Below are 23254 nucleotides of genomic sequence, written 5' to 3' on the forward strand. Positions count from 1 at the left end.
GCTTGCAGTATCTAGTCAAAACACTGTTTTCCAAGACTTAGGTCAGCTCGTTTCTTTTCCATACCCTTTAGTGTGGTTACTTGATTCATTTGTAATGTAATTAGACTCATTTTTCAGTCTGAATTCCATCTTTCTTGACACACCCTGGTTGATTCTTTAAATTTACTTCTTGTGGCATACAATTCCTTAGCTTTTGACAAACATATAGTCATGTGTCCACCAGCATAAGTCCATAGAGAACCATTCCATCACCCTCAAAATTCTCTAGTGCTGTATCTTTATAGACAATCTGTCCTCCCAACTTCTGGCAACTACTGATCTGTTTTCCTCCCTATAGTTTTGCCTTTTCCAGAGTGTCATGTAAATGGAATCATGTAGTATGTAGTCTTTGAGGTTTGGCTTTTTTTCATTTAGTAAAATGCATCTAAGAATCAACATAAGTGAAAATGCAGATGGCCAAAGTGATGAGAACAAGGAGGACTATACAATCCCAGATGAGTATAGAATTGGACCATAACAGCCCAATGTTCCTGTTGGTATAGACTATGTGATACCTAAAACAGGGCTTTATGGTAAGCTATGTTCACTCTTTTATACAAAAGAAGTTGCAAAGAATACTCATTGCAGCAGCCTTCCTCATTATGAGAAATTAAATAAATTTCTGAATAAATTGGCAGAAGAATGCAGACAGAAGAAGGCAACTTAAGATGTGCAAGAAGATTTAAGGGTTTCAAAGAAAATAATGGTTCTTTGTGTTTAATGTTAACCTTTTTTAAATACAATACTGACAGAAGAAAACTATTGTACTCTTTTGTTTTGGTGGAGAAATAATGTCTGTTCATGTGTTAAGTGTTATAGCAAAAAAATACATACGATTAATGAATAGTTGTTTTATAGAAGTTATTTGTAGAGATTGACTTCATAAGCTACTTAAGACAACTTGCACCACTAAGAAAAAAATGCAGAACCATTTGGGAAAATGAAATTTAGCAGTTCCAAGCTTCAAAGAAATGTCAGTATTTGATTCCATTTAATAAAGAACAAAACCAATAGTATTTTTATTACTTTCATCTGAAACATTCCATGTTTTAATCTGAGCCTTGCAAACTTTTCATCTGGAGTTTGACCATTTTTTGGTTGCATTTCATTTTTGGAGAACTTCATTAAAATGAGATTGGCAATTCAAATGCAGGTGCAGTTTTCTGTAAATGTCATGCTGTTGTTTAGGTAATAAGAAATATTAAGTAATTGGCTTTAGATTTTGTATTTTTTCCCCTGAGTTCCTGCTAGATTTTGTATTCTAGTAGTCAATATTTTCAGTGAAACGTAAAAATATTCCCATTCTCTTTGACCAGTACTAATTTTTGAGATCTTATTGCTTGTCACTTGAATCCTGTAATCGTCATACATCTCTGGTGTAAGCAACATTTGATTTTTGAAGTGTGTAGACCACCTCTTCATATTTTCAAGATGTAATTTTATATTTCTGCATCTTAAAAACAGTTTGGCCATAATCCTAGATGCGCGCTTCTAATTCATGTACCTGCACATGTGACCTTTGTACAGAAATGTGCATGTATAATCTGTGTTTACTTGTAACTTTCTGGTTATATACTGCTTGTATCTGTGGATTGAAGTTACTGAAGTGAATACCAATTAAAAAAAAAAACAAAAAAAACCCCTAGGCCATGTTCATTGGTTACACATGTTTGGAATGTACTGACCAAAAAAAAAAAAAAAAAAAAAGAATCAACATAGAGCACGATGGCTGACTAGAGGTGCCTGGTGCTTGTCTTCCCCACAAAAAAGGACCAAAACAACTAATAAACAACTAAAATTCAAGTGGAGTGTCTGAGGGAGAGCACTGTGGTGTAGCAAGTGACTGGCAGCAAGAACCCTGTGAAGTAGAAAAGCCCAGGATGGCAGCATAGAGAGGAGAGCGAGGCACCGTGGCTCTGCTGCCCCATCTCCCCTATTGGGATTGGCTCAGAGACAGGAGGGACTTCCCCTTGCAGGGAAAAGGTAAGCAAAAGGCTCCCACCGTCCCTCAATGCCAGCCCAGACACCTGCAGTCCTTACTATAGGAGAATCCTACAGTCCTCCCAAGTGCTGAGCCCAGTTTGGGGAGCTGCCTAGAATTCACACAACTATATTACTCCAGAGTACAAGTACATGTTGTGCACTTCCTATTTCTCATGACCAAAGCTGCTGCAGTACAGTGCCATCTTGAAACTGGAGCTACTGCAGGAGTGCAGTAGTTGGCCCCCCTACTCTGGGGGCCAGTAGCCATTGTGCCTCTCCAACCTTGACTCTTTGCCATCATTTCACGAACCCCACGCAGGTGGCTGCAGTGCCATGACCTCAGCTGCTCGAAGCCTGGCCCCAGGAATGGCCATGACTCTGGTCCTGCATAGTAGAAAGCCAACCCTGGACCAGCCTGACGGACAAACAGCCTGACGGACCCATGTCCCTGGTCAGAGAAACAGCCCAGTGGCTCCACCCCTGGCAAGCCAGTTCCCAAGTCCCATGCCCCCGGGCACAGAAATAGCCCAGCAGCCCTGCCCCTGGTTGGCAAACCAGTCTCTGAACCAGCTGACCTGCCATGTGCCTATGACCTTGGCTAGAAAAACAGTCTGGCAGCCCTTCTCCTCATGCATGTCTACACCCCAGGCCCAGAAATCAGTCTGTTCAGGAGCCCACCCCTAGCAAAGCTACCCACCACACTCACAACTCCTGCAGCCTAGGCCATTGAGGTACTCACAAACATCAATTATGTGGATTACAGCTCAAGAAACTGCACAGAGACTATAATAACTGTGTCCACCTAGAACCAAAGCCAGTGTATCCTACCTAAACCAACACCTTAGGACCCATCTCCAGGAAAGTCTTTCCCTATCAAAGCTGCTCCATAAATTGGAAGAGGTACCTGCTCCACCAGATGTGCATATATCAATTCAGGGACACAAGAAACATGAAAAGGCAAGGAAACATGACACATCCAAAGGGACGTAATAATTATCTAGTAACAGATCTCAAAGAAAAGGAAATTTATGAAATGTTATAAAAGAAACTCAAAATTATGATCTTAAGGAAACCCAGCAAGATATAAAAGAATAAAGATAGATAATAAAATCAGGAAAACAATTCATGATCTGATGAGAAATTCAACAGATATTATTTAAAAAACAAACTTTAACGCAGAAGAATTCAATTAATGAAATAAAAAACACAATCGAGAGCTTCAACAGATGAGATCAAGCAGAAGAATTTCTGAACTTGGAGGCAGATCTTTTGAAATAAACCAGGCATACAAAAAAAAAACGAATAAAAAAGAATGAAACAAGCCTATAGGACTTGCAGAACACCATAAAGCAAACAAATAATCACATTATGGAAGTTTTAGAAAGACAAGAGATGGGAAAATGTGCAGAAAACCTATTTGATGAAATAATAGCTGAAAAATTCCCAATTCTTGGGAAAAATATGGATATCCAGATCCAGGAAACTCAAAGTTCCCAAATAGATTCAAACCAAAAAATGTTCTCTCAAAGGTGCATTATAGTCAAAATGTCAAAAGTCAAAGACAAAGAGAAAATTTTAAAAACAGCAAGAGAAAAGCATAAAGTTACATATAAGGGAATCTTCATTAGACTAGCAACAGATTTCTCAATAGTAATCTCACAGGCTGGAAGAGAATGAGATGATATATTCTAAGAGCTGAAAAAAAAAAAAAAAAAAAAAAACCTGTCAGGCAAGAACACTATACCCAGAATTAGACCAGCCTTACAAGAAATGCCTAAGGGAGTTCTACAACTGGAAGTGAACGTATGATAACTATCATCATGAAAACATGCAAAAGTATAAAACTCACTAGTACATACAGAAAGGAGCACATACAGAAAGGGCACATACAGAAAGGAGAAAGAGAAAGAGAAAGGAATCAAGCCTTATCACTACAGAAAACCACCAAACTGTAAAGATAAACAATAAGAGAGGAAGAAAGGAACAAAGGATATACAAAACAACCAGAAAACAATTAACAAAATAACAGGAGAAAGTCCTCATTTATCAATAATAACCTTGAATGTAAATAGATTAAATTTCTCAATTTAGATGTAGATTGGCTGAATGGATAACAAGACTCACATGATGCCTACAAGAAAGTCACTTCACCTGTAAAGACACACATAGACTAAACTGGAAGGAATGGAAAAAGATGTTCCATGCAAATACAAACCAAAAGCAAGCAGGAGTAGCTATACTTATATCAGATAAAATAGGCTTTAAGTTGAAAGTAAAAAGAGACAAAGAAGGTCATTATATAATAATAAAAGCATCAATTCAGCAAGAGGTTATAATAATTGTAAATATATATGCACCTAACATTGCAGCATTCAGATATATAAACCAAATATTATTAGATCTAAAAGGAGAGTTAGACTCCAGTACAATAATAGTGGGAGACTTCAACATTCTACTCTTAGCATTAGATAGATCATTTATACAGAAAATCAACAAAGAAATACCAGATTTAAACTACATTATAGACCAAATGGACCTAACAGACATTTACAGGGCATTTCATCCAACAGGTACAGAAAATACATTAGCACATGGAACATTCTCCAGGATTGATCATATGTTAGGTGATAAAACATGTCTCAACAAACTTTAAAAAATTGAAATCTTTATCAATTATCTTTTCTGACTGCAATGAAAACTAGAAATCAATAACAAGAGAAACTTTTGAAACTGTACAAATACACAGAAATTAAACAACATGCTCCTCAATGACCAACGAGTCAATGAAGAAATTAAGAAAGAAATTTTAAAATTTCTTAAAATAAACGAAAATGGAAACATAACATCCCAAAACCTATGGGATACAGCAAAAGCAGTACTAAGAAGGAAGTTTATGGCAATAAATGCCTACATCAAAATAGTAGAAAGATTTGAAATAAACAACCTAATGATGAACCTCAAGGAATTAGAAAAGAACAAACAGAACCCAAAATTAATAGAAGGAAAGAAATAACAAAGACCAAACTAGAAATAAGTGAAATTAAGGCCAAAAAATACAAAAGATCAACAAAATGAAAAGTTTTTTAAATAAACAAAATTGGCAAACCATCAGCCAGACTAAGAATAAAAGACCCAAGTAAATAAAATAAGAAATAAAAAAGAGACATTATAACCGATACCACAGAAATACAAAGGATTATTAGAGACTATTATCAATAAGTATATGCCAAGAAATTGGAAACTCTAGAGAAAACAGATACATTTCTGGACACATACAACCTACCAAGATTGAACCAAGAAGAAATAGAAAACCTGAAAAGACAAATAATGAGTAATGGGACTGAATCAGTAATAAAATGTACTCCGATGAAGAAAAGTCCAGGAATGGATGGCTTTATTGCTGAGTTCTACCAAACTTTTAAAGAGCTAAAACCAAACTACTCCAGTAAATTGAAGGGGAGGGAATTCTTCCAAACTCACTACAAGGCCAGCAGTACCCTGAAACCAAAACTGACGAGGACACAAGAACAACAAAAAACCCATGGGCCAATATCCCTGATGAACATAGATGCAAAAATCCTCAACAAAATACTGTCAAAACAAATCCAACAGCACATCAAAAAGATTATACACCCTGATTAAATCTGATCAAGTTGGTACCTTGTATCTTTTTATTGTTGAGCAGTATTCTACTGCATGAATATAGTGTAATTTGTTTATCCCTTCCTCTGTTGAAGGTTTTTTCCAGTTTTTGGCAATTATGAATAAAGCTGCTGTAAACATTTGTGTGCAGATTTTTTTGTGAGCATAAGTTTTCATTTCTGTAGGGTAGATTTCTAGGATGACATAGTTGGGTTATAAGGCGGGTGTATGATTAAATTTATAAGAAACTGCCAAACTGTTTTCTAAAGTGGGTGTACCACCCTGCATTGCTACCAGGAATGGCTGTAGAAGCTTTAACACTTTTAAAAGAAACTATAAAGACAACTCAGAAAACTTAAAGGTTTCTTGAAATCACAGACACAGGTCATACTTAAGGCCCCCAAAGGCACAATTTATCCTTAAAGTCACAGCCTTAAAGAAAACAAAGGCACATAGGGACATACCTGAAGCTTGGTGATGATTTCCTGTTTTGTGAGCTCCACCAACTGGCTATCCTCTACTGCAAAGGCAGGGAAGGAAACCACTGAGAGTAGACTAGCATCAACCTCTTTTGATGTTGAAGCACGGGGCAGTAGTGAATTTAGGATAGACTAAGAGAAAAGAAGTTAAGTTTATATAAAAGGATGTATTTCTTCTCCCTTTACCCCAATATCTTATCAACACACATGATATCACTTTTGAATATGTTTGACAAAATAGAAAAGAACATTCTTTATCTATTTTAAGTAGGTTAGTACATACCTTAGCATTGTAAAACTAATAGCTTTAGTTTCAAAAGATTTATGTAGAAGAGGACCATTCACAAGAAAATCTAGACATTACTCAATAGTTAGAACTTAGAAAACCAGCAATTTCTGTAAATCATCCCTTGTCTTAATTCTGCTCTCAATACTTCCCTATCCTGATTCTTAACCAGTTACTCACAGATAAGGAATATTCTAACATTATTATACCACCCACAGTTCTGTTGCTCCATTAGCAACTACTTAAGAATAAAGTCAAGAGAAAACACAGCTGCTAAGAAGCAGGATAGGGAAGGTTCAGCTCCTCTACTTCTGACCTACTTTTTTCCTCTGGGAAATTTTGTGTTTTTAAAATTGGAGATGAGTTTATATTCAATAGGACCCTATGGTATCTAATCAGGGTTTGAAGGAAAGGAGAAAATTCCTCATGCCAATGAGAAAAACCTTAATCTTTCAATATGGAGAGTAATCCTAAACAAAACTAAAAATACATATTTGCCACTTAAAGTCTAATCTCCAAATATCTAAGCCTAGAGCCAACCAGGAACAAGAGAATGCTTCAGAAACACTAACAAGAATACTACAAATCCATCATCTCTGGTTTTCTTTATATATTTAGAAAAGGAGATACTCAGAAAGAGAGACCATATCCCTTTGATATGATAGTGGTGGATAATTCCACATAGTATGGTGGGATCCCTTTATAACCTTTGGCTAGAGAACAGGACTATGATCTATTTTATAGCCCATGCTATATTTGGCTTATATCAGTATAGTATGCTTGCTAAATATATTTTTGGTACATGGTAATTAATCAGATGATGCACTGTCTCTCATTCAGCTATCCTTAATCTAAAGCTCATGCTTAAATCTGAGTCTGGGCAAGAATAAAATTTGCTATTTCCATTTTCCATAATATCTTACCTGGCAGTGCTGTACTTCATCAGCCAGGACATGGATAACTGATTGAGGCCCACCTTTCACACCAAACAGATCTAGTTCATCTAATGCTTCCAGGGCTGCCTGTGAGGAACAAGAAAGAAATGGACAAGTTTAGCATTAGAAAGATATATATTTCTTCTCCCTATATCCCAGTATCTTATCAACACACATGATGTCACTTTTGAATATGTCTGACAGAATATATAATACAATAACATTATTTATTCCCAGGGCATTCTGAGTTTTTCTTTGTCTCCCATATTGTCTCAGAGAAAGTTAAAAAGGAGTCTGTAGCACTATCAAGTTAAGTATCATACTTAACCATCATTGTACTCTCTCCTTCCATGAGTTCAACTTCTTTAGATTCCACATATAAATGAGATATTATGTTTTTTAAAATAGAATTTATTTATTTATTTCTTACTTTTCTAAATATATTTTTGATCATAAAAGTAAAACACACTCCTTATAGAATACTTTGAAAACACAGTAAAGTACAGAGAGGGCAAGAAAATCACCCAAAACAACCACTTTTAACATTTTTGACATGTTTTTTTATTAGTTTTTTCTATGTCTATTTGTGTACAGTTGAGATCACATCTGGTATCCTACTTTTTACAATTAATAATATAGTGTAAGTATTTTTCCACATTACAAACACTATTTTGACATACTATTATCTCATATGGCTATAATAAAGTATATTTAGCCATTTACCAATTCTTGGAAATTTAGGTCGCCTTTAATTTTGTGCTATTAGAAATAGAACTTTGATAAACATCTCTTGCTAAATTACAAATTCCTTGAGGTCAGGGATAATGTCTTCACTAATATCTAGCACAAACCATGGCATACGGTAGGCTCTCAATAATGACTGTCAAGCTAATAAAATAACTCTTTGTATTCATTTTGAGTTATTTTGTAAGCATCAATTCCCTGAAGTAGAATCATTGGGTAAAAGAGTATGAATAATTTTTAAGACATAATGCTAAATTGCTTTTCTTGCAAGTTGTACCAACATAGCTATCACTAGCAGTATATGACAATACCTTCCTTAATGCAAACAATGTATTATCTTAACATTTTTTCCTAATGTGATTAAAAAATGGTATATCTGTTGCATTCATATGCATTAAATTGTTAACAAGATTGAATATTATTTCTAGTATTTATTAGTTATCTGTAATTCCTCAATTAAAGGGCAGACTTGACCTAGTCTTGGGGGTAGAAGGCAGTTTTGAAAGTCTTCCCTGAAGAAATGACACCTAAACTGAGACCTATAGGGTAAGTAGAAGTTGGCCAGGCACAAAATACTCATTAATTACTGCCTTACTATTCTACTCCTTACCCTCACCAAACTCATGTCCTTCTCACATATAAATACATTCATTCTAACCCCATAGCCTCAAAGTCTTAATTCATTCCAGCACCAAGGATAAGACTCAAAAGTCCAAAATCTCACCCGTGAGTCTGAAATCAAAACAAGTTATCAACTTTCAAGATACAATGGTGGTACAGGCATAAGACAGACAGAGATATTTCCATTCTAAAAGAGAGAAACAGGCAAAAAGAAAGCAGTAACAGGCTTAAAGCAAGTCTTAAACCCAGCATAGCAGACATTAAATCTGAAAGCTGAAGAATAATCCCTTTTGACTCTGCGCTCAGGTTGGGATTGGGTCTCTAAGGCCTCAGGCAGCCCTGCCCCTATGGCTTTGATGGGTACAGCACAGGTGGCTGCTTCTATGGGTTGCAGTCTGGTATCTGAAGCTTTCTCAGGCAGACCTTGCATGCTGCCAGTGACTCCACAGTTCTGGCATTCCAGTGGTGGTCCTGCCCTAGTGGGAACTCTCTGTGGAAGCTGCAACCCCATGTTTCTGCTTCAGTGTTGCTCTAGCAGGGGCTCTCTGTTGTGGTTCCACCCCTGTGACAAGTCTCTGCCTGGGCCCAGAAGCTGTTTTTCTTTTTTGTTGTTGTTGTTGTTGTTGTTGTTTTTAATTTTATTACTATTATACTTTAAGTTTTAGGGTACATGTGCACAACATGCAGGTTAGTTACATATGTATACATGTGCCATGTTGGTGTGCTGCACCCAGTAACTTGTCATTTAGCATTAGGTATATCTCCTAATGGTATCCCTCCCCCCTCCCCGCACCCCACAACAGGCCCCGGTGTATGATGTTCCCCTTCCTGTGTCCATGTGTTCTCATTGTTCAATTCCCACCTATGAGTGAGAATATGCGTTATTTGGTTTTTTGTCCCTGTGATAGTTTGCTGAGAATGATGGTTTCCAGCTTCATCCATGTCCCTACAAAGGACATGAACTCATCATTTTTTATGGCTGCATAGTATTCCATGGTGTATATGTGCCACATTTTCTTAATCCAGACTATCATTGTTGGACATGTGGGTTGGTTCCAAGTCTTTGCTATTGTGAATAGTGCGGCTATAAACATACGGGTGCACGTGTCGTTATAGCAGCATGATTTATAATCCTTTGGGTATATACCCAGTAATGGGATGGCTGGGTCAAATGGTATTTCTAGTTCTAGATCCCTGAGGAATCGCCACACTGACTTCCACAATGGTTGAACTAGTTTACAGTCCCACCAACAGTGTAAAAGTGTTCCTATTTCTCCACATCCTCTCCAGCACCTGTTGTTTCCTGACTTTTTAATGATCACCATTCTAACTGGCGTGAGATGGTATCTCATTGTGGTTTTGATTTGCATTTCTCTGATGGCCAGTGATGATGAGCATTTTTTCATGTTTTTTGGTGGCATAAATGTCTTCTTTTGAGAAGTGTCTGTTCATATCCTTTGCCCACTTTTTGATGGGGTTGTTTTTTTCTTGTAAATTTCTTTGAGTTCATTGTCGATTCTGGATATTAGCCCTTTGTCAGATGAGTAGGTTGCAAAAATTTTCTCCCATTCTGTAGGTTGCCTGTTCACTCTGATGGTAGTTTCTTTTGCTGTACAGAAGCTCTTTAGTTGAATTAGATCCCATTTGTCAATTTTGGCTTTTGTTGCCATTGCTTTTGGTGTTTTAGACGTGAAGGATAGCTTACCAACCAAAAAAAGTCCAGGACCAGCTGGATTCACAGCCGAATTCTACCAGAGGTACAAAGAGGAGCTGGTACCATTCCTTCTGAAACTATTCCAACCAATAGAAAAAGAGGGAATCCTCCCTAACTCATTTTATGAGGCCAGCATCATCCTGATACCAAAGCCTGGCAGAGACACAACGAAAAAAGAGAATTTTAGACCAATATCCCTGATGAACATCGATGCAAAAATCCTCAATAAAATACTGGTAAACCAAATCCAGCAGCACATCAAAAAGCTTATCCACCATGATCAAGTGGGCTTCATCCCTGGGATGCAAGGCTGGTTCAACATACGCAAATCAATAAACGTAATCCAGCATATAAACAGAACCAAAGACAAAAACCGCATGATTATCTCAATAGATGCAAAAAGGGCCTTTGACAAAATTCAACAACGCTTCATGCTAAAAACTCTCAATAAATTAGGTATTGATGGGACGTATCTCAAAATAATAAGAGCTATTTATGACAAACCCACAGCCAGTATCATACTGAATGGGCAAAAACAGGAAGCATTCCCTTTGAAAACTGGAACAAGACAGGGATGCCCTCTCTCACCACTCCTATTCAACATAGTGTTGGAAGTTCTGGCCAGGGCAATCAGGCAGGAGAAGGAAATAAAGGGTATTCAATTAGGAAAAGAGGAAGTCAAATTGTCCCTGTTTGCACATGACATGATTGTATATCTAGAAAACCCCATCGTCTCAGCCCAAAATCTCCTCAAGCTGATAAGCAACTTCAGCAAAGTCTCAGGATAGAAAATCAATGTACAAAAATCACAAGCATTCTTATACACCAATAACAGACAAACAGAGAGCCAAATCATGAGTGAACTCCCATTCACAATTGCTTCAAAGAGAATAAAATACCTAGGAATCCAACTTACAAGGGATGTGAAGGACCTCTTCAAGGAGAACTACAAACCACTACTCAATGAAATAAAAGAGGATACAAACAAATGGAAGAACATTCCATGCTCATGGGTAGGAAGAATCAATATCGGGAAAATGGCCATACTGCCCAAAGTAATTTATAGATTCACTGCCATCCCCATCAAGCTACCAATGACTTTCTTCACAGAATTGGAAAAAACTACTTTAAAGTTCATATGGAACCAAAAAAGAGCCCGCGTCGCCAAGTCAATCCTAAGCCAAAAGAACAAAGCTGGAGGCATCACGCTACCTGACTTCAAACTATACTACAAGGCTACAGTAACCAAAACAGCATGGTACTGGTACCAAAACAGAGATATAGACCGATGGAACAGAACAGAGCCCTCAGAAATAATGCTGCATATCTACAACTATCTGATCTTTGACAAACCTGACAAAAACAAGCAATGGGGAAAGGATTCCCTATTTAATAAATGGTGCTGGGAAAACTGGCTAGCCATATGTAGAAAGCTGAAACTGGATCCCTTCCTTACACCTTATACAAAAATTAATTCAAAATGGATTAAAGACTTAAATGTTAGACCTAAAACCATAAAAACCCTAGAAGAAAACCTAGGCAATACCATTCAGGACAGAAGCTGTTTTATATATCCTTTGAGATCCAGGTGGAAACTGTCATGCTTCTGCAGCTCTTGCATTCTGTGGGCCTGCAGAATTAACACCACATGGATACCTTCAAGGTTTATCACTTGGACCTTTTGGAGTAGTGGCATGAGCTGAGTGAACACTGAAGCAGGGGTGCCGGGAGTACAGTTCCAAGGCAGTCCTGGGCACAGCCCATAAAGAACACCCCAGGCCTGTCCCCTGAAACTATTCTGCCCTCCTAGGCCTTTGGGCCTGTGATGGAAAAGGCAGCATCTAAGATCTCTGAAATGCCTTGGGGTCTTTCCTCCATTGTCTTGAGGAACAGCACCTGGCTCCCGTTCATCATGCTGATAAGTCCAATGTCAAGGGGCCCCATCTGGTGAGGGCTTCTGGCGGGTAGAAACTCTGCAGAGTCCCAAGGTGGAATGGGGTATCAGATGATGAGGGGGCCTGAGTGTGCTAGCTCAAGTGTCTCTTCCTTTTCTTATAAAGCCACCAGTCCCATTCCCATGATAACTCACTAATCCATTAATCCATGAATTGATTAATGCATTCATGAGGGAAGAACCCTTATGATCCAGTCACGGCTTAAAGGCTCCACCTCTCAATACTGCTACATTGGTAATTAAGTTTCAATACGAATTTTGGTGAGGGGGGACCACAAACATTCAAGTCACAGCAATTACAAAGGGAAAATAGAAAATTTACAGTGGAGAAACCTGGCAGATACCACCTTAATGAAGTCATAAAAGATAACATCAACAGTAATGGGACAAATTCACATCATGTGCTTCCTGATGATAAACTAAGGACACAGCATCACCTCTGTGGTATTCTTGCCAAAAACACATAACCTGAATCTAATTGTGAGGAAATATCACACAAAATCAAATCGAGGAACATTCTGTAAAATAACTGGCCTATGCTCTTCAAAAATGCTAAGGTCATGAAAGACAAGTAAGGACTGAGGCACTGTTTCAGACGGAAGAAGCCTAAAGAGACATTACAATTAAACGTAATATGTTATCTTAGACTGGATCCTGGATCAAAAGGATTTTTTTTTTTTTGCTATAAATCACATTATTGGGACAACTAAATAAACTTGAATGGGCTATATCAATTAGGTGGCAGTATCATGCCAGTGTTCATTTCCTGATTTTGATGCTTGTATCATGGTTATAAAAGAGTCCTTGAGGAAATTCACACTGAAATATTTAGGAGTAATGGGGCATCATGTCTGCAATGTACTCTCTACTGGTTCAGAAAAAAACAATTGTGTGTTTGTGTGTTTGTTTTGTTTAATCAGAGAAAAAGATAAAGCAAATATTAACAAGTAGGGAACTTGAGTGAAGGGTACTATATAGGAATTCTTTGTACAATTATTATAACTTTCCTCTAAGTCACAAATGATTACAAAATAAAAAGTAAAAAAGTTTAAATGGTAAAAAACTTTAAATCAAATATACAAAAATATTGATAATATCCAGGTAGTGAGAGTTTGAGAAAAGTGGCAAAAAAGCTCTATATGTAAATTTGTAATAATAAGTACCAGTGCAAAAAGAAACAGGTTGTAATAACATGTTCTCAATATTTGTTTCCAAAGGTATTTCTCTGTCAAACACTTTTATTCACTGAAAGAAACAGCATATGATTAAAAAAAAAAGAAAAGAAAAATGACATCTATGGTACATAATGACATATATCTATCATATGAGGATGGGGAAATGTAAACTAGTGGAAATATTTTTGAAGGGCAATTTATTTTTTTTTTCATTTGAAATTTTTTTTTATTATACTTTAAGTTTTAGGGTACATGTACACAACGTGCAGGTTTGTTACATATGTATACATGTGCCATATTGGTGTGCTGCACACATTAACTCCTCATTTAACATTAGGTATATCTCCTAATGCTATCCCTCCCCACTTTCCCCACCCCGCAACAGGCCCCGGTGTGTGATGTTCCCCCTTCCTGTGTCCATGTGTTCTCATTGTTCAATTCCCACCTATGAGTGAGAACATGTGGTGCTTGGATTTTTGTCCTTGGTATAGTTTGCTGAGAATGATGGTTTCCAGCTTCATCCATGTCCCCACAAAGGACATGAACTCATCATTTTTTATGGCTGCATAGTATTCCATGGTGTATATGTGCCACATTTTCTTAAGCCAGTCTATCATTGTTGGACATGTGGGTTGGTTCCAAGTCTTTGCTATTGTGAATAGTGCCACAATAAACATATGTGTGCATGTGTCTTTATAGCAGCATGATTTATAATCCTTTGGGTATATACCCAGTAATGGGATGGCTGGGTCAAATGGTATTTCTAGTTCTAGATCCCTGAGGAATCGCCACACTGACTTCCACAATGGTTGAACTAGTTTACAGTCCCACCAACAGTGTAAAAGTGTTCCTATTTCTCCACATCCTCTCCAGCACCTGTTGTTTCCTGACTTTTTAATGATCGCCATTCTAACTGGTGTGAGATGGTATCTCACTACGGTTTTGATTTGCATTTCTCTGATGGCCAGTGATGATGAGCATTTTTTCATGTGTCTTTTGGCTGCCTAAATGTCTTCTTTTGAGAAGTGTCTGTTCATATCTGAAGGGCAATTTAAAAGTATACATCCCTTAACCTAAGGGTTCCACTTTGAGGAATTTTTCCTATAAAAATATTTGTGTAAATTTACCTGGATGTATGTACAAGGATCTTCACTAAAGCATTATCTAGAATGTTAAAAAATAAAGACAATTCTGTCAATGGAGCAATTATTAAATACTGTATAGCAGCTGAAAAGAATGAACTAAATTTGTCTGTGTGAAATGACATAGAAGGATGTTTGGTTATGTTGTTCAGTGCACTATGAGATTGTTAGGCTGGGTGCAGTGGCTCATGCCTGTAATCCCAGCACTTTGGGAGGCCAAGGCAGATGGATCACCTGAGGTCAGGAGTTCAAGACCAGCCTCATCAACATGGCAAAACCCTGTCTCTACTAAAAAAAAAAAAAAAAAGTTAGCTGGGCATGGTGGCAGATGCCTGTAGTCCCAGCTACTCGGGAGGCTGAGGCAGGAGAATCTCTTGAACCCAGGAGGTGGAGGTTGCAGTGAGCCAAGATCGTGCCACTGCACTCCAGCCTGGGCAGCAGGGTGAGACTCCGTCTCAAAAAATAATAATAATAAATAAATAAAATAAAAATAAATAAAATAAAAAAATGGAATAAAATTCTATTGTGACTCCCTTTGTCCTCTCTGTTCCATGCAATATTTTTTACTTTGAATTCTACTTCACTTGACATTCACATAGTCACCCTAGCTCTTTTTTATGCTTGTCAGACTGTATTTTGCTCATCCTTCTGTTTTTAACCTTTCTGTATCATTTTGTTATATTAGAGCTCTTATAGACAGCATATATTGGATTTCCTTTTATTTTTAAAATCAATCTATATCTTTGCATATTAGTAGGACAGACTAAATCATGCATATTTCTCATAATGGATATGTTTGATCTTATTCCTGCTATCTTATTGTATGTCTTCTTGTTGTTTCCAGAGAAGACAATAGTGGGTAGGATGAAAAAGTAGAGCCAAGTTGAACAGTAATGCTGCTGCTGCTAATGATGATGATGATGATGATTTGGGGGATGGAGGAAAATAAAGAGGATAGAGGATTGAAAGATGATTCCTTGATATAAAGCTTGGTCAACTGGTAAATGAAAGGAATAAAAGCCTTCTTTTGCTTGTTTTTGTAATGGTAGAGATGATAAGTTTAGTTTAAGTCCTTTCAAGTCCTTATGGCACATAATATAAGTAGAGACATGCCACAAAAGCAGTTGGATATCAAATCTGCAGCTTATGAAAGTTTTCATCTACATATCCATGGTTCTACAGGAGAATCTGAATGTTGCCTGTGGTTTAAATAATTAATTTGATTATGGTCCACAGTCACATTAAGTTTTATCTGTGACAAAGGGATACCAGACTTCCTTATCCCATACTTAGTAGAAACAGGAAAGGAAAATTACCTTTGCCATTCCAACTGAACTGGCATTCAACTCTGAGATCCCTTGGTTGGTCTTGTCTCCACGTTCCCATATCCCGAAGTCCTGGCATAAAATAACCAATATACAATTAGCAAGTCATAACTACTAAATACTTCCTAGATGCAGGAAGTGTTTACCCTTGAATAAAAGACACTAGGAGTAACTAATTTGCCATATATATATATATATAATCTCCACAATGCTTGTTAAAGAGATGCTAATGTGTGGGGTGGCCCCTGCAGCTACTTTGCCAATAGCTTTAAATTCTACTGGGGCCTCCAAGCCATTGGAAGACTCCTCAACAGTTAATCAGGAGGGCTAAGAACTATAACTCTGTCTATCTGGAGAGGTGTTTCTCAAAATTTTTCATTAAAGCAAATACCCAGTAGATCTGCAAGATGGAGCCTAAATAGCAGCCCAATATTTTATTGTAAACATTCATTCTAATTTTACTCTCTATTGGTACTGACAATGTACCATGCACTAATTTACGCATTTTACATTATCTTTCTTAATCCTTACATTTTATAGATGATGAAACTGATGATGCAAAGAGAAGTTAAGTGACTCACTCAAAGTCACATAGTTAATAAGTGACAGAGCCAGGATTAGAATCCAAGGAATCTCACTCCAAAGCCTACCCTCTTAGCCAGAGCTCTATAAATCCCCTGAATCATATAGCCTTTAAAATTACTTTTAAAAACTTTTTATTTTGGAATAACTTTAGACTTATACAAAAGTTGCAAAAACACTACAAAGAGTTCCCATATGCCTTTCACTTAGCTTCCCCTGATGTTAACATCTAACATAACCACAGTGTAATAGTTAAAGCTAAGAAATTAACATCAGCACAATACTATTAACCAAACTATGGACTTTATTTGGATTTTACCACTTTTTCCACCAATGGCCTTTTTACATTCCAGGATCCAATCCAGAATTTCATGCTGCATTTGTCATGTTTCTTTAAGTCTCTTCTAATCAGTGACAGTTCCTCAAGTCTTGTCTTTTGTGACCTTGACACTCTTTGAAGATTAGTGATCAGGTATTTAGTAGATTTTCCTCAATTTGGGTTTGCTTAATGTTTTCTCATTAGACTAGACTGAGATTATGCATTTTAGGCAAGAATATGTATTACAGACATTATGCTGTGTTCTTCTCAGTGCATCATAGCAGGGATATACAATGCTGATACGTCTTATTACTGGTGATATTAACCCTCATCACTTGGTTAACGTGATGTCTGCTGGGTTTCTCAATTCCACTGTTACTATTTTTTCGTTTGTAATTAATAAATATCTTGAGAGAGATACTTTAAGGAATATGCAAATACCTTGTTTCTCTCAAACATTAACCCACTAATTCAGCATCCACTGATGGATCTTGCCAGAAACAATTATTACAGTGGTGCTTTAATGGTGATTTTCCAGTTCTCTTCATTACTCCTACAGCCACTAGTTGCAACTCTTCTCTAAGGAAGAGCTGTCCTTTCTCTCCCATTTATTTATTTATTTATTCAGTTATTTATATTACTATGAACTTACAGAAATTTAGGTTTTTCTCTGGCTTATAATAAAACACTATCACCATTTATTTTGTTGTTCAAACTGTTCCAGCTTTGGCCATTGGGTATTCTTTCAGGTTGGCTCCTGTGACCTTTTGACATGCCTATTCCTTTTTGAGCATGGCTGAACATGGTAGGTCCTGCCTGCAATCCCAGCAATTTAGGAGGCTGAGGTGGGAGGATCACTTGAGCCCAGGAGTTCGAGACCAGCCTGGGCAACACAGTGAGACCCGGTTTCTACAATTTTTTTTAATTAGTCAGGCATGATGGTACTTCTATAGTTCCAACTACTAGGGAGGATGAAGTGGCAAGATAGCTTGAGTCCAGGAGGTTGAAGCTGAAGTAAGCCATGATTGCGCCACTGAATCCTAGCCTTTGTCACCTAGGGTGACAAAGAGAGGCCCTGTCTCAAAACAAAACATAACAAAATAAAACACTCCCTTTTTGAACATTTCTTCACTTTTTGGCACTGTAAGATGCTCCAATCTTATCTCATATTTTCCCCGCCATAGCCCTGGAATTAACCACTTTCATAAGAAGTCCTGGTTTATTTGATCAGAAAATGAGAGTCAGAATCCAAGACCTGGGCACTGGGTACACTTATTGTCACTGAGGTGTCATTGCTTCTAGGCCCTCTCATTAAATGGAACTTGGAAACAGACATGTGCACATGTGTATGTGCATACACACAAACACACACCCTCCCACACACATCTATATCTCTGTATCTACCTTTAATTACTTTTCATGCCAAATCTCTGAGTTAAAGTGAAGTTTCAGGAAGGTAAGCCATGTTTAACCCATGACTGGCCTTACCTGTCCCCCAATCCAGCTCCATTCTAGTTTGTGCAGCAAAGGTTAGAGTATGAGAATACAGAAATATCAATAATTCTACTGTTATAATCATTGGATATAATGGAGAGGCCAAAGAACCCTAACTTCCGCACTGAACCACAGCAGGCCTGTGGTGTCAGAAGCAAAGCCATCAGTCAACAAATAATGTCTGCTTGCATAAAATTACCTATGTTAGGTTTGTGCTTCTGGTGAATATGAAGTCACAGGTTCCAGATTTACCTTCCCACCTGCAACAACTAAAAAACTATTTATAACATAATGGTTTTCAATACAACGAACACCACACAATGAAGGACAGTGATTTCTGAGAAAGAGCAGCAAATAGGATGAGTCCTATGACTGTCCCAGCTTACTGTTGTAAGAGTTTGCAGGCCACTATACAGGAAGGAGAAAACTAAACAGAGCCTGGCAGACTCCCTGAGTTGAGGAAATGGCGCTGAGTACAGATACACCAAGGTAACTAATTTGCAGGACAGACTAACGGAGAAGAGAAAGCTACACAGAAAACCACAGAAATCTGCAGAGGGTCCCCCTCAAATATTCAGCAGAATAATGAAGCATGCATGTAAGTGAGAAAACTACTTGAGGCTAGGGAAAGAACCACCCAAAGAATTAAAGGGAAAAAATACCTAGTGCTCACACAGGACAAGAAATAGTGCCTGTTCCAACTAGCCAGACTAGAAAACTTCATAATTCAGGGGGCATGGGGTAGAGTATTCAGAAGTGTCTTACCTATGTAGTGGAGAATAACTAGCCCCAGACTAGACATGACTCTGGTCCCACAAAACACATTTTAAAAGTAATAATGGATTAAACTGTTTTCAACTAAATTAACTAGGTCCCTGAACAAAGCTCGGGAATATTTACAGGAATACAACAATATCTAGGATGCAACATGATAAGATTCATGATGTCTTTCATCCAGTAAAAAATTACTAGGCATGCCAAGAAGCAGGAAAATATAGCCCATAATGAGACAAATCAATCAACTGAAACCAACCTGGAACTGACACAGATGTTAGAATACTCAGACAAGGACATTAAAGCATGTATTATAACTATATTCCATACATTCAGAAAGCTTAGTAGATACATGGAATATAGAAAAATAGACTGAAATTCAACTTTTAGCGATAAAACTGTATCTGAGCTGAAAAATACATTGGGTGGGATTAGTGACAAATTAGACATTGTAAATAAAAAGATTAGTGAAGTCGAAGGCATAGTAATAGAAGCTATCCAAAATGAAACACAGAGGGAAAAAAGAATTAAAAAACTAAACAGTACATCTGTGAGCTGTGGGACAACATCACACAGCCTAATACACATGTTATTGAATACTCGAAGGAAGGGGGGGAACATAAAAACAATATGAAGAAATAATTGCTGAAAACTTTTGATGAAAACTATATATGCACAGATCTATGGAGCTAAATGGACCCTAAATAGAAGAAACGTGAAGAAAATGACACCAAGTGATATCATAATCGAAGTGTTTAAAGTCAGTAATAAAAGAAACTTTTTTTTTTTTTTTTTTTTTTTTTTGAGACAGAGTCTCACTCTTGTTGCCCAGGCTGGAGTGCAATGGTGTGATCTTGGCTCACCGCAACCTCTACCTCCAGGGTTCAAGCGATTCTCCTGCCTCAGCCTCCCAAGTACCTGGGATTACAGGCACGCGCCACCACGCCCAGCTAATTTTGTATTTTTAGTAGAGACAAGGTTTCTCCATGTTGGTCAGGCTGGTCTCAAACTCCCGACCTCAGGTGATCCACCCACCTCGGCCTCCCAAAGTGCTGGGATTACAGGCATGAGCCACCATGCCCAGCCATAAAAGAAACTTTTAAAAGCAGACAGCAGAAAAAGGCACATTCATGTAGTGGAACAAACATAAGGTTGACAACAAATTTGTCATCAGAAACAATACAGGCAAGAAGAAAGTGGAACAACATTTTTATAGTACTGAAAGACAAAAACATCTGCCATCATAAAATTCTAAACCTAGTGAAAATATTTTTCAAATATGAAGATGAAATAAAGATTTCTTCAGGCATACAAAAGCTGAAATAGTTCATCACTAGAAGAATGAAGAAATGTTAAAGAAAGTTTTTCAGGCAGAAGGAAATAATGCCAGTTGGAAATCTGAATCTACATGAAGAAAAGAAGTACACCAGAAATGGTAAATGAATTTCTAATTTTTATTTAAATATACTTAAAAGATAACTGTCCAATTAACAGAAATAAAAAATAATGTGTTGGTCACAAAGGAGGAGGGTGGTTAGTAAGAAGTGGAAAACAGGCCAGGTGTGGTGGCTCATGCCTGTAATCCTAGCACTTTGAGAGGCCTAGGAGGGTGAATTGCTTGAGTCAAGGAGTTTGAGACCTGCCTGGGCAACATAGCGAAACCTCGTCTCTATAAAAAATACAAAAATTAGCCGGATGTGGTGGCGTATACCTTTAGTCGCAACTACTCAGGAGGCTGAGGTGGGAGGATCACCTGAGCCTGGGAGTTTGAGGCTGCAGTGAGCCACGATCGTGCCACTGCACTTCAGCCTGGGCAACAGACAAAAACAGAAACAGAAATGGAAACACAGATTCAACAAATAATAACAACTTTTGTATTTTTATGGAGGTATAAATGATATACAAAGAACTGCACATATTTAAAGTGTACAACTTGATTAATTTTGATGTTTTCATGCGTGAAACTATCATCATAATAATGAATATTTGTAAAATTTCCAAAAGTCTCCTCATACTCTTCTGTAATTTATCTCTCCCTCTGCTCCTCTCCTGAGGCAATCATGGATCTGCTTTCTGTCACTATAGATTTCTAGAATTTTATGTGAGTAGAATCATACAGTCTGTACATTTTTTGTCTAACTTCTTTCACTAAGCATAATGCCTTTGAGATTCACCCACTGATGCATGAATCAACAGTTCATTCTTTTTTATTGATGAGTAGTATTCTATTTTATGGATATACCACAGTTTGTTTATCCATTTACTTGTTGATAGATATTTGGGTTATTTCCAGTTTTGGAGATTATGAATAAAGCTTCAATGAACAACAAAGAAAAGTTGTCTATGTTAGACTGAAGAAGAAAAAAATCACATTCCTGTATAGTGTCTAACTTAACATTTTATACAGAGAAGATGTTAAATATATTATGATTTAACAGAAACCTACCTCATATGGTAGTTGTAAGGAAAAATAACTTATTTGCACTGTAAGCACTGAATCAACACCTACAGATAATATTACAAACATGACTAAATTTTATTTCTAAGTAGCTAACTGACCCACAATACAACCTAGCTATCTTGCTCTTAAGAACTTAAATCATTAAAATAAGACCACAATTTAGCCCACATTGCCAAATACATACCATGAGATATCACAGAGTTTGAAAGGAATGAAAGTATAGCATCCTGACCCTCTTGTCTCTGTAACCCCCTTGAAGAGAAGACACAGGATGACAGGTCTTAATAAAGAAAGAGGCTAAAGACAATTTCTGCCAGAAGCCTTTTAGGTTGGTTCACTATGAGCAGTAGCATTAAGAAAACAACTGAGTTGACCAGTATTTAGAAAACAAAAACATCATATGTCTAAAATCCATTCTAAAATCAGTACTTACAGCAGTTTTATATGCAGCTTCAATGTAAAACACAAGGTTCTGTATGAAATTGACTTCATCTAGGCTGTGGATGATATGGAGTCCTGAGGAAAGAGGGAATAAAGATACAGAACTGGTCAATTATCACTATAAGCTTTATAGGCAGCCATAGTGACTAAGTGATCTCACTAATCCCAAGCAATCCTACTCCTGCCTAGGAACAATGGAAGGCACTTTGATCTTAAACTATAAAAACAAGACCACAAACAAGTCCTAGGCTAGTCTCCAACTAAGCGAGATATAAGCATATTTCAACATGGAAGAATTTTAACTTTTACAGATTTTACCAAAAAGTAAAATCTGATTCTATAGGTAACTAATTTATAATATGCTTAAATGTACAAACCTAAGCACTTGGGGAATAAAAGACAAATATTTCAAAACTGAGCTGGAAGGGGTCTAAATACTAAGCAAGAAATAGATAAAATTATGATTTTAAAAAGGACTTAAATTGCATTTTTAAGTAAAAATGATAATTATTCTAAATGTAAGCCATACAAAGATATTATAACTTACACACAGAATGTTTTACATGAATTATCCATTTAATTTTTTCAACAACCACCCTAAGAGGTAAGCACCTCTATTTTCTCCATGAGGCTTAAAGGAGTTAAAAATTTTCCTAAGGTCATGTAACTAACAAATAGTGGAACCGGGACTCAATTGACTGTTGATTTCAGTTTCATTTCAGAGAATGCTGAATGCAGTTTCATTAGGAGGTAAGATGCTATACTGCCTCCTAATATGTATAATATGATCCATCTTTGCTTAAAAACTCCTCTCTTTATATCTCCCCCCTCAAACATACAGAACTACACAAATATATAACCAGGAGGATGTTAGTTAATAGCAGTCATCTTTGGTGGTGAGATTCAAGGTAGTTTTATTTTATCTTTTCTGGACATTTTTGCAATTTTACAGTATTCTACAAGAAACAGGTGCTACTTTTGTAATTTTTTGTAATTTAAAGTTATATTAAAAAGCAAAATCATAATAAATCAGAAAACTGCAGGATATATTTCATAAAATTTTATACAAAATTACTTAATCCTGAGCACTAAAAGTTTTTATACACGTAAAATTTACTAAGCAGTTAACTTTTAATATACCTCT

General features: G+C 37.0%; 1 protein-coding gene across 4 annotated transcripts in view; it reads right to left on the minus strand.

The window, feature by feature from the left end:
* The window catches only part of PHKA1 (phosphorylase kinase regulatory subunit alpha 1), a 132560-nt gene that overhangs the window by 81012 nt on the left and 28294 nt on the right, over positions 1 to 23254 (minus strand). For all 4 annotated transcript variants that reach the window (XM_016943718.4, XM_024353349.3, XM_016943717.4 and 1 more), the window contains exons 5-8: positions 22103 to 22185; positions 16031 to 16111; positions 7353 to 7451; positions 6129 to 6275 (exon numbers count right to left, since the gene is read on the minus strand). In XM_016943718.4, coding sequence (XP_016799207.1) covers positions 6129 to 6275; positions 7353 to 7451; positions 16031 to 16111; positions 22103 to 22185 — 410 coding nt within the window. The remainder of the gene's footprint in view (positions 1 to 6128; positions 6276 to 7352; positions 7452 to 16030; positions 16112 to 22102; positions 22186 to 23254) is intronic.

This window comes from Pan troglodytes, chromosome X (genome assembly GCF_028858775.2).
Source record: "Pan troglodytes isolate AG18354 chromosome X, NHGRI_mPanTro3-v2.0_pri, whole genome shotgun sequence".
Lineage (NCBI taxonomy): Eukaryota > Metazoa > Chordata > Mammalia > Primates > Hominidae > Pan > Pan troglodytes.